Source organism: Monodon monoceros, unplaced genomic scaffold (genome assembly GCF_005190385.1).
Source record: "Monodon monoceros isolate NGI ecotype Baffin Bay Population unplaced genomic scaffold, NGI_Narwhal_1 Super_Scaffold_18, whole genome shotgun sequence".
In the NCBI taxonomy this organism is placed as follows: domain Eukaryota; kingdom Metazoa; phylum Chordata; class Mammalia; order Artiodactyla; family Monodontidae; genus Monodon; species Monodon monoceros.
Window position 1 is genome coordinate 118643109 of NW_021703774.1, and position 13582 is coordinate 118656690.

At 37.7% G+C, this 13582-nt stretch overlaps 1 protein-coding gene across 1 annotated transcript; it reads left to right on the forward strand.

Annotated features, from left to right (window-relative positions):
- The first annotated feature begins 5105 nt into the window (after nucleotides 1-5105).
- LOC114900011 (bisphosphoglycerate mutase-like) lies at nucleotides 5106-5906 on the forward strand. Its single transcript, XM_029231241.1, has one exon. It carries the CDS (start codon nucleotides 5127-5129, stop codon nucleotides 5904-5906), a length of 780 nt encoding a protein of 259 aa, XP_029087074.1. The 5' UTR covers nucleotides 5106-5126.
- Nucleotides 5907-13582: the final 7676 nt, after the last annotated feature.

Sequence of the window (13582 nt, forward strand, 5' to 3'; positions counted from 1 at the left end):
TATTTTAGAATTTCCTGGAACCCCATCCTGTGATAATAAGTTCCTTTTTAATTAGTGGAAATCAACGTTCATTTTTGTTTAATAAAAAGGCAATATTATATTTTCAAACTTTAATTAGAAATAGTGATTAATATAGAATGTACAATTTGGATATTAGATATCCTGGACTAGGTAAAATTTGTAAACTTAACCAGAGCCCTGCCATACTTCTGAATTTTCTTCCAGAGCAAATGTAAAGTGTTTCTTTCAAATTTCTCTCATCAGTGACTTTAATTAGTGATTAGTGGTTATTGCTTGTGGTTTTTGCATCTCCTCTATTAATAGGAGATCACAAACTAATGATTACTTCAAAATGTGCTAAAATGAATCATCCTTAAAAAATAACTTTTTTGTTACTGTTTTATGCATACTGCTCTCAAAAACAAGATGTGGGGTAAGCCAGGAAAATGAATAATGTTATATTGAGCTGTTATAACCATTTTCTTCCTAGGGAGTAGGACAAATATATTCATCAAAACCACACTCCAAAAGTGTGACAGTACTAGCTATTTCATTCAAAGAACTTGGAGTTTAACATAATGTAAAATGTAAATGATTAGTCAATTCATGTCAGTCTGAAAGGGACAACAAAGTGACATTTCAATTTAAACAGAAACGGCTGCAGCCAACCTTAATCAGATGTTCTAATAAATGAGCTGAAGGACATTATTGCAAACTTCTTAATCCAAAAGAAAACCAATTGCCATGGCTCTTGTTCAAATACCACACAAAACAGTATGGAAATAATCATGAACAGAGTTGAATTGAATATCAATATGTTGCTCTGAGTTACAGATTCTACTCTATTTTTGTTTTCTTTCAAATAGCATTCAATCATTCAAATGTATATAAATACATATTATATATATATTTGAATATATATGATATATATCACTTAATATATGATATATATATCACTTAATACAATACAATAACTACTTGTAGAACCCTTACTAAGGGCAAGGTGTATAGTATATTTTGATGAGTGACGTATACTGAAAGAGGAATTCATCATGTATTCATTTATTCAATTGACCAAATATTTATTTATTTATTTATTTATTTTTGGTACACGGCCCTCTCACTGTTGTGGCCTCTCCCGTTGCGGAGCACAGACTCTGGACGCGCAGGCTCAGCGGCCATGGCTCACGGGCCCAGCCGCTCCGCGACATGTGGGATCTTCCCGGACTGGGGAACGAACCTGTGTCCCCTGCATCGGCAGGCGGACTCTCAACCACTGCACCACCAGGAAAGCCCGGACCAAATATTTATTGAACTACTATTTTCTATTAGGTTCTGTTCTAGATAGTGGGGATTTATTTTCAAGAAAAAAACGACCATGTAACTGCCCTTGGGAAGGAAGACAGATATTAATCTAATAATCTCACTATCAGAGAAAAATTGACGATTCTTCTAAGTGGTGTGAAGGAGAGATATGCCGTATGTAAGTGAGGGGGTCTTCTAGTCAGAAAGGTCAGGACAATCTTCCTTGACAAAGTTCTATTTTAGTTGAAATTTGAAGGATGAGTTGTACTTAAGTTAAAGGGAGAAGAGGAGAGCATCTAGGAAAAAAGAAATAGCATGTGTAAATTACTAGTAATTGGAGAAATCATGGTGATCACTATGAACCAAAATGAGGCCTGAGTGATTGAAGTGAAGAAAGCCTAGCGTGGGAAGATCCCAAAGGGAAAGGATTGAAGAATTTTAATCAAGAGTGGAGAATTTGGAGGAGAGGGTCTCGAAAGACAATTTCAGATTCTGATTTTTTAAATCTCTCTCTAGCTACGGTGTGGAAAATAGACTGGCTAAGACTCAGAGTAGTAGATCTAGCCCAGGTGAGAAATCCGAGGCAGAGATGAGAATTGATGGTGATTACCCCTCTGAGTGTGGTTGAGATTTCCTGTGAAGAGAATATTAAGTGAGAGAGGAGAAGGTTTTGGATTGAACCTTGAGGAACTCTAAATCTAATGGCTAGGTAAAGGAGGGTGAGACGACCAACGAGACAGGGAAGGAGCAGCCAGAGGGTTACGAGAAAGCTAGGAGAAATCATGTCATGGAAATGAAGGGAAGGAAAGTGTTTTAAGACAGTGGTTAATTGGCTCAAATACTACAAAGATATGAAATAAGTACTTTAAACATATCCATTATCTTTATCAACATGAAATCATTAGTCACACTGGTGAAAATTACTTCATGGAATCATGATGATTGAAGGCATGTTAGCATGAGTAGGGCAGTGAGTTGGAACAAAAGAAATCACGACCTTGGGTACAGTTCACTATCTGACCTTCTGGCTATAAAGGAAAGAAGGGAGATAAGCCTGTAACTGGAGAGGAAGGAAAGGAAGAATAAAGCTTGGATTTGGGTTTTTCTTTGTTTGTTTAACTAATTAAATAAATTTGACTATGTTTAAGATCTCTGGGGCAATGAGAAGAAGTTGAATGTATGAGAGAAAGGATAGAATTATCAGAGAAGGATAAAGTACTTGTGACTATAGGAGTAGATGGGATGTACAGCCAGGTGGGGAGATTTTCTTCAGACTGGCACACGAACAATTCTTTACTAGTAAAATGGGATGCATGTAGGTGGATCAGGGAGACTGTCTGGTGGCTTCTACTTTTTTTTCCACAGAGCAGAATAAGGCACAGGGAAGATGTATTGATTCATTCAAAGTTGGGCTTAAAATAAAGAAATGAGCTCTAGGGGGTATGAATAATATTAAGAGTGCCATGAAGTTCAAGTTAAAAAACAGAAAGGAGAGTTGTAAAGATTGGTGCAAAGTAGAGGGGTCAGGAAAAGGAAGAAAGGAAGTGACTATATTGCTGAATAGTTGTAGTGAGAGTATGTGAATAAGTACTCTGAAAGGAGAACGATAACAAGAAGCTTACAGTTTGTAAACAGAAATTTGTCCTAAGAAATAAGGCAATACTTCCAGAGTTCAAGGAAGGAAAAAAATCTGCAAAAGTTAGTGCAGCACTTATGGAGTTGAAAGATTAGACATATGGTACTTTGTTTTGTTTTATTTTTTAAATTTTAATTTATTTTTTTATACAGCAGGTTCTTGTTAGTTATCTATTTTATACATATTAGTGTATATATGTCAACCCAATAGCCTAATTCATCTCACCACCACCCCCAGCCCCGATTTCTCCCCTTGGTGTCCATATGTTTGTTCTCTACATCTGTGTCTCTATTTCTGCCTTGCAAACTGGTTCATCTGTACCATTTTTCTAGATTCCACATATATGCGTTAATATATGATATTAGTTTTTCTCTTTCTGACTTACTTCATTCTGTATGACAGTCTCTAGGTCCATCCACAACTCTACAAATGACCCAGTTTCATTCCTTTTTATGGCTGGGTAATATTCCATTTTATATATGTACCACATCTTCTTTATCCATTTGTCTGTCAGTGGGCATTTAGGTTGCTTCCATGACCTGGCTATTGTAAATAGTGCTACAATGAACATTGGGGTGCATGTGTCTTTTTGAATTATGGTTTTCTCTGGGTATATGCCCAGGAGTGGGATCGCTGGGTCATATGGTAATTCTATTTTTAGTTTTTTAAGGAACCTCCATACTGCTCTCCATAGTGGCTGTATCAGTTTACATTCCCACCAACAGTGAAAGAGGGTTCCCTTTTCCCCACACCCTGTCCAGCACTAATTGTTTGTAGACTTTCTGATGATGCCCATTCTAACTGGTGTGAGATGATACCTCATTGTAGTTTTGATTTGCACTTCTCTAATAATTAGTGATGTTGAGCAGCTTTTCATGTGCCTCTTGGCCATCTCTCTTCTTTGGAGAAATGTCTATTTAGGTCTTCTGCCCACTTTCTGATTGGGTTGTTTGTGTTTTTTTAATACTGAGCTGCATGAGCTGTTTATATATTTTGGAGATTAGTCCTTTTGGACAAATGGTACTTTAATAGGTGGCAATAATGCTTGAGATAAGGGTTAGGCTGAGTTGTTGGAGGTCAGGAAAATTCCAGTGAAGGGAGGCCCAGGAATGAAGGAACAATGACATATTTTCGTATAGAATGATGATCAGTTCAATTTAGCTAAAGCAGAGGACATACGAAGGGAGCAGTAAAATAAAGTTTGGAAAGGTAGGTTGAGACGCAGATTGGGGAGGGCTTTCAAAAAAGCTAGGAAGTCAATGTAAATATTTCATTATAAAAGCTCCCATTGGGGCTTCCCTGGTGGCTCAGTGGTTGAGAGTCCGCCTGCCGATGCAGGGGACACGGGTTCGTGCCCCTGTCCGGGAGGATCCCACGTGCCATGGAGCGGCTGGGCCCGTGGGCCATGGCCGCTGGGCCTGCGCGTCGGGAGCCTGTGCTCTGCAACAGAAGAGGCCACAATGGTGAGAGGCCCGCGTACCGCAACATAAAAATAAATAAATAAATTAATTAATTAAAAAAAAAGCTTCCATTGTAGAAAGCAAAGGCAGCAGAGATTTCCAAACATATGTGAACAACAAGTAGATCAAAACTAAAATGTATCTAGCCAGATATTTTCTGGATTAAAAATGGCCATCTGCGGGTCTGCCAATGAAAATATGATCAAGTGCCACAATAAAAATATCAACACAGCTACACTTTGCTTCATTAAACACTGAGAGCATTGACAAGTGAACCAAAATATTGGCCTTTTCCATATGGCATGTTGTGTAATTTATGAAGCAAAAATCTGAAATTTGATCTTTAATGTAAAATCATATATATGAGGCATCTTCTAGTTTTAATAATTTTTGTTATAAATCACAGAATGAGGGGCTGCTTTTGAAATAGAAAACTGATGTCTTCAAAGTAAATTTAACCGTGGATATTCTAAAAGTCCTGGATCAGTGATTCTATTTCTCCTTTTCACATCTAGAAGATGTTGAAAATATTTTTGTTAGGACCTGCCCCTTCTGGCTCCTGGGCTAGAAAAGAGAGTTGACGCCGGCCGCAGTGAGGAGTCCTGGGAGGCACTGGCTGCTCAGCGCTTCCAAGGAGTGCTTGCCGCTGGTGGCCTTTTTGCAGATGTATTGCTGTCACTGAACACTGACCCATTGGAAAGCACTAGAGAAGCTCAGCCATCAGTATGTACAAGTACAAACTGATTATGTTAAGACATGGAGAGGGTGCTTGGGATAAAGAGAACCGTTTTTGTAGCTGGGTGGATCAAAAACTTAACAGTGAAAGAATGGAAGAAGCTCAGAACTGTGGGCAGCAACTCAAAGCGCTAAACTTTGAGTTTGGTCCTGTGTTCATATCCATCCTGAACCGGTCCATCCTCACAGCCTGGCTGATCCTGGAAGAGCTGGGGCAGGAGCGGGTTTCTGTGGAAAGCTCCTGGCATCTCGATGAGTGTCACTATGGAGCCTTGATCGGTCTCAACAGGGAGCAAATTGCTTTGAATCATGGCAAGGAACAAGTGAGGCTGTGGAGAAAGAGCTACAATGTGACCTCACCACCCATAGAGGAGTCCCATCCTTACTACCATGAAATCTACAACGACTGGAGGTACAAAGTGTGCGCCATTCCTTTTGATCAGCTGCCACGATCCGAGAGCTTAAAGGATGTTCTGGAGAGACTCCTTCCTTATCGGAACGAAAGGATTGCTCCTGAAGTATTAAGTGGTAAAACCATTCTGATGTCTGCTCATGGAAATAGCAGCCAGGCACTCCTGAAACATCTGGAAGGTATCTCAGATGAAGACATTATCAACATTACTTGTCCTACTGGAGTCCCCATTCTCCTGGAACTGGATGAGAACCTGCATGCTGTTGGACCTCACCAGTTCCTGGGCAACCAAGAGGCTATCCAAGCAGCCATTAAGAAAGTAGAGGATCAAGGAAAAGTGAAATGCAATGACAAATAAAATCTTTCCCACGTGCTGGCTAGGAATAGCTACAGAAGGAGTGATATGCAGTATGTTATGGGTGCTGATCTCCCTCCCCCTCCCCCCCACCACTGATTTTTCCAGATCTAGGCTGTGGGGTGGAGTTTGCATAAGTAACTAGGTAAGTTATGTTGGCTCAGATAAAGGCTTTAGGATGCCTTGAGTACTAATGTCATAAGCCTTATGCTTTAGCCCCTACCGGCCCGTTTGAATTAGTCACTAAGTTAGTCACCAGTGGGGCTTAATCAATGTCTTAAGTTTTGTTTCCGAGATGGGAGAGCAACAAGTGAAGTTCAAGTTCAAGGTATTCCTCATTCAATAAATCAGTATAGAGTGATCACTGACAGGCACTACTTACTCCAATAAGTAGTTCATGTTTATATTTATACTGAGACTTTCTATGATGATAATAAAGGACATTAGATAACACACTATACTTAAGTATTTATTACTAGTCTTTTCCTCTAGGGAAAGAGATGCTTTGATAGGTTAAGATCAGAGGCCCATTAAATGGGAGAGTCACTGATGGATTCCTCCAAGACAGCCAACAGCAAACACCAAGGCCCTTTGCCTCATGACATTTGGTGGAATTCCTCTCTGGCTGCTAGAATTAGCAGCATATGGACAGCTATAGCTGTTCATGTTCTCTTTTTGTTTTGTTTTTGTTTTTTAAACTTTAATCTTGGGGTCTTTAAAATTAATTTAAAAATAAGCTCTGTGACTGAAAATGGTACCCATTCCAAGTATTTCCATATGATTCATAAATATTAAGTATAGGCTTCTGAATTAGTCTCTGATCTTATCTTCCTATAACACAAAGAGTTGTACTCATTTCAACACATAGACATGCCTAATTCTCTAAAAATTGAAGGTCGGGTCAGCAGGAAGGTAGAATATAGTGGGTGTAATTTTATTCACTTGAACAGGGGAAATGGTATGTTCACATTTGTCACATACATTTGTTCTTTACCTGTTGAGGGCAAAACATTATGGTACATAGTCTATAGTATTCAGGGTAGGCCACAGACAGAATTGACTGCTTATCAGTCTTGATATAGGATGCTTTTAGATGCTAGAGACAGGTAAGTCATCATTTCTTTAAGCTACTGCCTTATTTCAAAGCAAGTGACATATATTTCAATGATAAAATCATGTAAACAATTTACAACTATAATAGCTGTTACAGATATCACCAGTTTTTCACAGTTTTCCATTGGTGGGTTGGTTTATTTGTATCCATTTTATAGTAAAACTGTCATTAGAAGGAAACTAATTCTAAAACCCTTGCTATTGCTTGGTCTCCATTGATCCTTAAATCAAGACTTAGAGCATCAGCTGATGAAGATGGCTGAAAAGAAGAAATGAACCTGGTTTGCTCACAGCTGGTCGCATCTGTGATGCATAAGGACATGGAATGTGGATGCTTGACTTTCCAGACCAACTACTGGCTTCTCTGTGGTAGTCCTTCTTTTCACAGTCCTGTTGCCTAACCAAATAACACTCTTTATAATTCAGAGATCAGGGCCAAGAATACAACTACCAGATCTTCCTAGAATTCCAAACCTATGGCTAAGCTTCAACTCAGATCATTTTTGAACAGCTTCATCTCTGGTATTGGTATCTGAATTTTCCAGCCCAAGAGGTGACCATGTCTTAACACAGCTCAAGATCCTAGAGTTGGATTCTTCCCTTGTCCCACATCTAGATATCCACCTCCAGAGGACACCTGGCAGCATGATGTGCTCCTGCACACAAAGTTGTGCTCACACCCAGTCACTTTGGAATATTACAGACTTCCTAAGAGAGAGAGAATTTTTGCTGACACTTTCTGGTAAAATTTGGTTTTATTGTTTTTGAGATCTTGGCTGAAATAAATGAAGAGATATTTATGAAAAAAAAAGAAAAAAATTTTGTTGAACCCAAGTTCCTGTGCACAGTGAGGCCAGAGTTTGGGGCAGAGAAAGGTTTATTGCAAGGGCCAAGCAAGGAGAGTGGGTGGCTCGTGCTCAAAAGACCAGGACTCCCAATGACTTTCAGACAAGGGTTTTTAAAGACACAGTTAGGGGAGAGGATCTTAGGATACATGATGAGGTCCTGGACCTTCTGATTGGTTGGTGGTGAGGTTCAGGGATCATGTTTCCAGAAACTCAACATTCTGGTTCCAACCAGTCCAGGGTCTAGTGCTTGTGGTCAGCATGTACTCACCATCCTCCACCTGAGTGGGGATCTTAGTTTCTATAGAACAACTCAAAGATATGCATCAGACTGTTATCTGCATCCCTTCAGGAGGAACTAGGAATCATGTGACTCTATTGTCCTAATCATTAACTATTTGAATCTGCTCTTTGGAACTCTGGGAAAGCCTGGGAGACTAAAGCACTCCTTTTTTTTTTTTTTTGCTACAAACAAGAAACCAGGGACATGGAGAGGCTTTTGTACCCAAGAGGGACCCACAGGGTCCTGCACAGTTTCAATATGAAATGGTGAAGAGGCTAAAAATAATTCCAAAGTCTTTCAGATTTTGTCCTTAATCTGGATGTAAGGAGAGAAAAAGATGTAAGTTGCAAGTGAGAGCAGGAAACTGCTACTTTTGTTTTCTCTGGCAAAATGCTTCTGGAAAAAGAAATTGAAACCAAGATTAAAATGAGCCCTTGATAATCCCAATTTGACCATTTCTGATAGGTTACAGAAGATGAATTGGCAGAGTAAATGGAAGCCATGGTTTTGTCTTGTTTTGTTTTGTTTTTTTCTATGTATCCAGAGAAAGCCATTTTATCTCAGGTTTAGGAAGACATTGAAGGTCATTCCTCTGCTCTTATCATATGATAATGAAGGTAAATCTACATTCCATTCCCTTTCATCTGAAATAGGTTCTCTTTAAATAGGCATTTAAACATACCATGCTGTAATATCATTAAAAAGAAATCCATTTCCTTTTTATGATCAATGTATTATTTATAGAGATATCCCAATATACACTAAAGTGTAGGACATTAACTTTTGTGAAATGTAGAATCCATGATCAAATTTATCTTTGCATTGTTTTTGCATAAAATATTTACTTAGTAAATTAAAATATGTAAAACTATTTGGAATGTAAAACCTACTTAACAGAAGAAACTTCCTTCTAGCAGCTTAGAATGATCATGTTCATTTACTTATCAACAGAAAAAGTGCTTAATTCAAATGGTCTGTATACATGCAGTGAAGTAAGTCTGAAGTACCTTAAATTAGCAACACTAATCTCTTAACAATGCTCTAGAGTTTACACATTTTGTGAATTCACTTTGGCTTTACTTCCAAATTAAATTATTTGGTTCAGTTTTACTGTATCCTACAGTAAGAAAAAAACTTTTATTCACTAAAATTGATTTCAAAATTCTGTTATTCTCTTGACACTGCTTGTAAAATGACAGCTTTGAAATTATCATTCCAGATGAAGTAATACTCAGTGATGATCTTAATTTAATAATTGTACAAACAAAGCCTATTAAATAAATGCTTGAGATCATTTTATTCCTTTGAACAGCACACAAATTTAATAGATTGAAAATCAAAGCTGGAGTTTAATGAAGGAAGCCATTTAGATGTAAACACTAGCTTGATACTGATGTCTGGGGATCTGAGCAGTCTATAATGCAAAGCCAAGAAAACTCTGAAAACCACATGGTTGTCAGTGGTCTGGAGGAACTAAAATAGTACAGAAACTTGACAAAGAACCCTGCTGCCCAGAGCTGTCAGTGGAGAAAACGGGAAACCACCTTATCTTACAGCACTACCAAACCTCTCAAACATGTCCTCATGTTGACCAGTTATCTCTGACAGGTAGAAGGAGAAAGAATGTAAAATCTCATTGCCAATTTCACAAAAATATAACTATTCAGAAAATGATTAATAATCTGAACTCATTTAATCACTGGGCATGTTTACTTCTGAATAGACCAAGGAATTATGTTCACATCTTCAGCATATAGAAGTTCCTGTCAGAATAAAGCAATTACAACACTACACTTTTTAAAAGCCTGCTTTGGACTACTAAAAAAAAAAAAAAAAAAAAAAAAATAGTTGACAGAGAAAGAGGCATTAAAAACTCAACATACTGAGATTACTTTGAAAATTTATTTAATCTAAAACAAAATGTTGAAAGAAATTATCTACTTTGCATTTTAGATACTCTGGAAAAATTCAGTCATTTAAAATGTCATGAGCATAAGAAATTCTTGCTTTAAAATATTTGTCAATTATTTTCCACTTTGTTTCTTTTTTTGGCTTCCGGAGTTGCATTGCTTTGTAAAACCCAGTTCTACTTTGAATGCTGCAGAAGAAGACCCCTTCTGATCAACAAACAGGAGGTGAAGTGGGGGAAAGACTTAAGTCAGAAAATTATGGAAGAGACATTTCTGTATGTAACACTGAGAGATTAAGATCATTAGAACACATACATACAAATTATATCAGTCACTTATGCAGAGCACAGCCTTTATATTGTCTTATGTATATGAGTATATACATTTTTTCTTAAATTATCTTGAAGACTCATGCATACACACAACACATACACATGTTGAAAGTGGGATTCCAATGATGTTCTTGATTAAAATATAAATTTATTCTATACTATAATTAGGATATTTTACTTTTCAACACAGGGCCTTACTTGACCAACCAGGCAACTAATGCTAGAAAGAAAGTCTCAGAGTTCTTGGTTATTACAGAGAGATAGAGCATTTGCTTAAAATGAAATGGGAAGGTTGAAGGTGTTTGAGGAAGGAGAGTCAGTGCTTCTTTTCTGCCTTCATAACTCTCTACCAAAGGGGAAACTGAAAAATATCACACCATCATCCCTTCTTATCTCTCCAACCTCAGCTTACATCACTCTTTCCCAGGGCCACAAAGAGTCAGCCAGATTTTCCTTCTGTGTTTTCTTTCTGTTTTTGGACAGGACATGTTATTTCCCCCAGTTCAGGGGTTTGGAAGACTAAACTTTCCATCATGAAAAACTCTTCTACCAGCCTCTACAATTCAGGTGTCAGCAAAAATATCTCCCCATAAGGGGGGCGTTATAGAGTTTATAAAGTCTCCCCTCCACTCCAGGCCTTTCTATATCATTACCCTATTTTAAGGTTTTATTTTTTGTTTTTTTTTTTTTATAATGGCATGCCTGACAGATAGTAGGTGCTCAATACATTTTTTTTTTTCAGTGAATAAATAGCCTTCAGTACTATCTTCTGTTCTCTGAATCCTTACTTATTTACTCAGGTTTTGTCTGCCTTTCTTTCTAGACCCAATGGAATATAAACCACATAAAAACCAAGATCTGGGCTTACCTGGTGGCGCAGTGGTTGAGAGTCCGCCTGCCGATGCAGGGGACACGGGTTCATGCCCCGGTCTGGGAAGGTCCCACGTGCTGCGGAGCGGCTGGGCCTGTGAGCCATGGCCGCTGAGCCTGTGCGTCCAGAGCCTGTGCTCCTCAACGGGAGAGGCCACAACAGTGACAGGCCCGTGTACCGCAAAAAAAAAAACAAAAAAACAAAAAAACAAGATCTGCTTCAAAATTTTCACTCATAACTCTAACACCTAGAATAGCTCCTGGTCCATAGAACATTACCAATACATATCTGATGAATACATAAACTAAATATGTAAGAATGCTAGTCCATTTCACAATGACTTTGCTAATTTTAAAATGATACCAGCCAGCTTAAAATAATCATGGGATTTTCTCAAAGATGATGTAATTTTTCAGCTGCATGGATCATTCAGGACTGGGAAATTACCAAGTGAGTAAGACAAAGAGAGGGAGGCAAGTGAGCTCATGGTAGTTGCACTGGACTGATTATAATTACCTGAATTTGGGAGAAGGGGCTGTGGTAGAAAGTGAGAGATAAATATGATTAATGTACTGGCAAGGTCAATGTAACCAAAGAATCGTGTTGTTAAAGGTAATTAAACCAGTGAGCTAAAAGAATAGAAAAATGTGGTTGGAGAGGGAAATATTTGAAATAGAGAACTCAGAAGTGGTACAATTTCAGCTAATGATAAGGTCTGAACGTAGCCTGCCTCATAGGAAGTGAAAGACTGAATGAAGTGGAAGAAATGTTCACTGGAGGTAAAGAAGTAAAGGAATCAATAGTATAAGAACTTGGATGTTTCACTTACTAAATATTGAAGTCATTAGAATGGAGATAAGAGTAAGGATGCAGAAAAAGACTATAATTTAAAAATTAAATTCTTCAGTTAATGAGAGGAATGGATGAGAGGTCAGAATAAAAGGGCAAAGAGGAAGGGTAGTGAGCAACTGAGGTGCATGGCATGAGCTTCAAAAGGATAAGGAATTTGCTGCCATTATTATTTTGATTTTCCTGTCTGTATACTTCTTAAAGGGGGTGAAATATTTTGGAAGTTGCAACTGGGAGCAAGGATGACAAATTACTTGTCACACTGACTTGAAATATAAGAGCTAGAAAATTAGAACAAAAAATAAAACAAAAGACAGCCACCACAGAAAGGACATCAGTAGAAATGGAGCCAGATGAAGAGAATATCTGAGAGGAGATGGTGGAGGTAAGGTTGCTGTGGTACCTAACAGCTTGAGGATTGTGTTACCACACATTCTTGGGTGGAGATAAACCAATTTGCTTTATTTACAAAAGCATTAAACACAAAATAGAAACTCAGTGGCCAACAGTATTCTTACTGCGTTCAAATCTAGGAATTACAAGTTATCAACTGAGGAATAATTGGCATCGCTGAATCAAAAGTTAGTTGCTCTGTTCTTTGTTGGCTACTTATCTATATCCCACTCAAAGCAAAGAATACTGTCAGGCACACAGCCGGGCCTCAATAAGCATTTGTTCAATGAATAAATACTATTTACCATTATCTGCTATTTCTTGATTACGTATTCCTTTACTTTCAAATACAACTGGAGGGGAAAAATGCACATTTTCCCAACTAGTTCCAAAATATTGTTTTTCAGCTCTTTTCATACGCCAATAACTCCTTATCATGTAACAGATGTTATTTCTGCTTTGTGATAGCTATGCCTAATTTTGCTAAAATTGCTATCCATCATCAATTCTAAAAGCCTCATGGCATCTTGTGACATTTGGAGATCAATTGCTACTAGAGTCAATTACAAAAAGCTTTGTTTTAATGGACCTGTAATTGATATTGGTATTTTCTAATTTTAGAATTTACTCGGAATATCCAGATCATTGCTTTCAGTCACAGTACATAGAAAACTCTAAATTTAGTCTCAGAAAACTGTTTAAATGACTCTCTTTTCAAAGAACATTTTCTTTAAAGTTTTGAAAATCTGAAAATTGAGAACAATGGACTTCCGCTGAGTACAAATGGGAAAAATTCAACTCAATTTCTTTCTAATGCTTTCTCTTAAAAGTCTTACTTCTCATTGAAATAAGCTTTAACAATGACAGTCCACATCATTATTTAACATGTTTTTGTGAGTCTTTGAGACAACTGACCTCATAGAGCTTTGGGTTCATAAAATGATTCCTTGAATTATATTTGCTGCACAGGGGTAAATTACACCCAAAGTATAATCATTCATAGGTCTTGTTACCATATGAAATCCTAGTCTCTGTTAAGAATTAAGCAGTATTTTTTATATTTAGAGTATTCATATTTACTAA

Excerpts from the sequence above, each read along its gene's own strand:
- LOC114900011 (XM_029231241.1), top strand. The coding sequence starts at position 5,127 with ATGTACAAGTACAAACTGATTATGTTAAGACATGGAGAGGGTGCTTGG.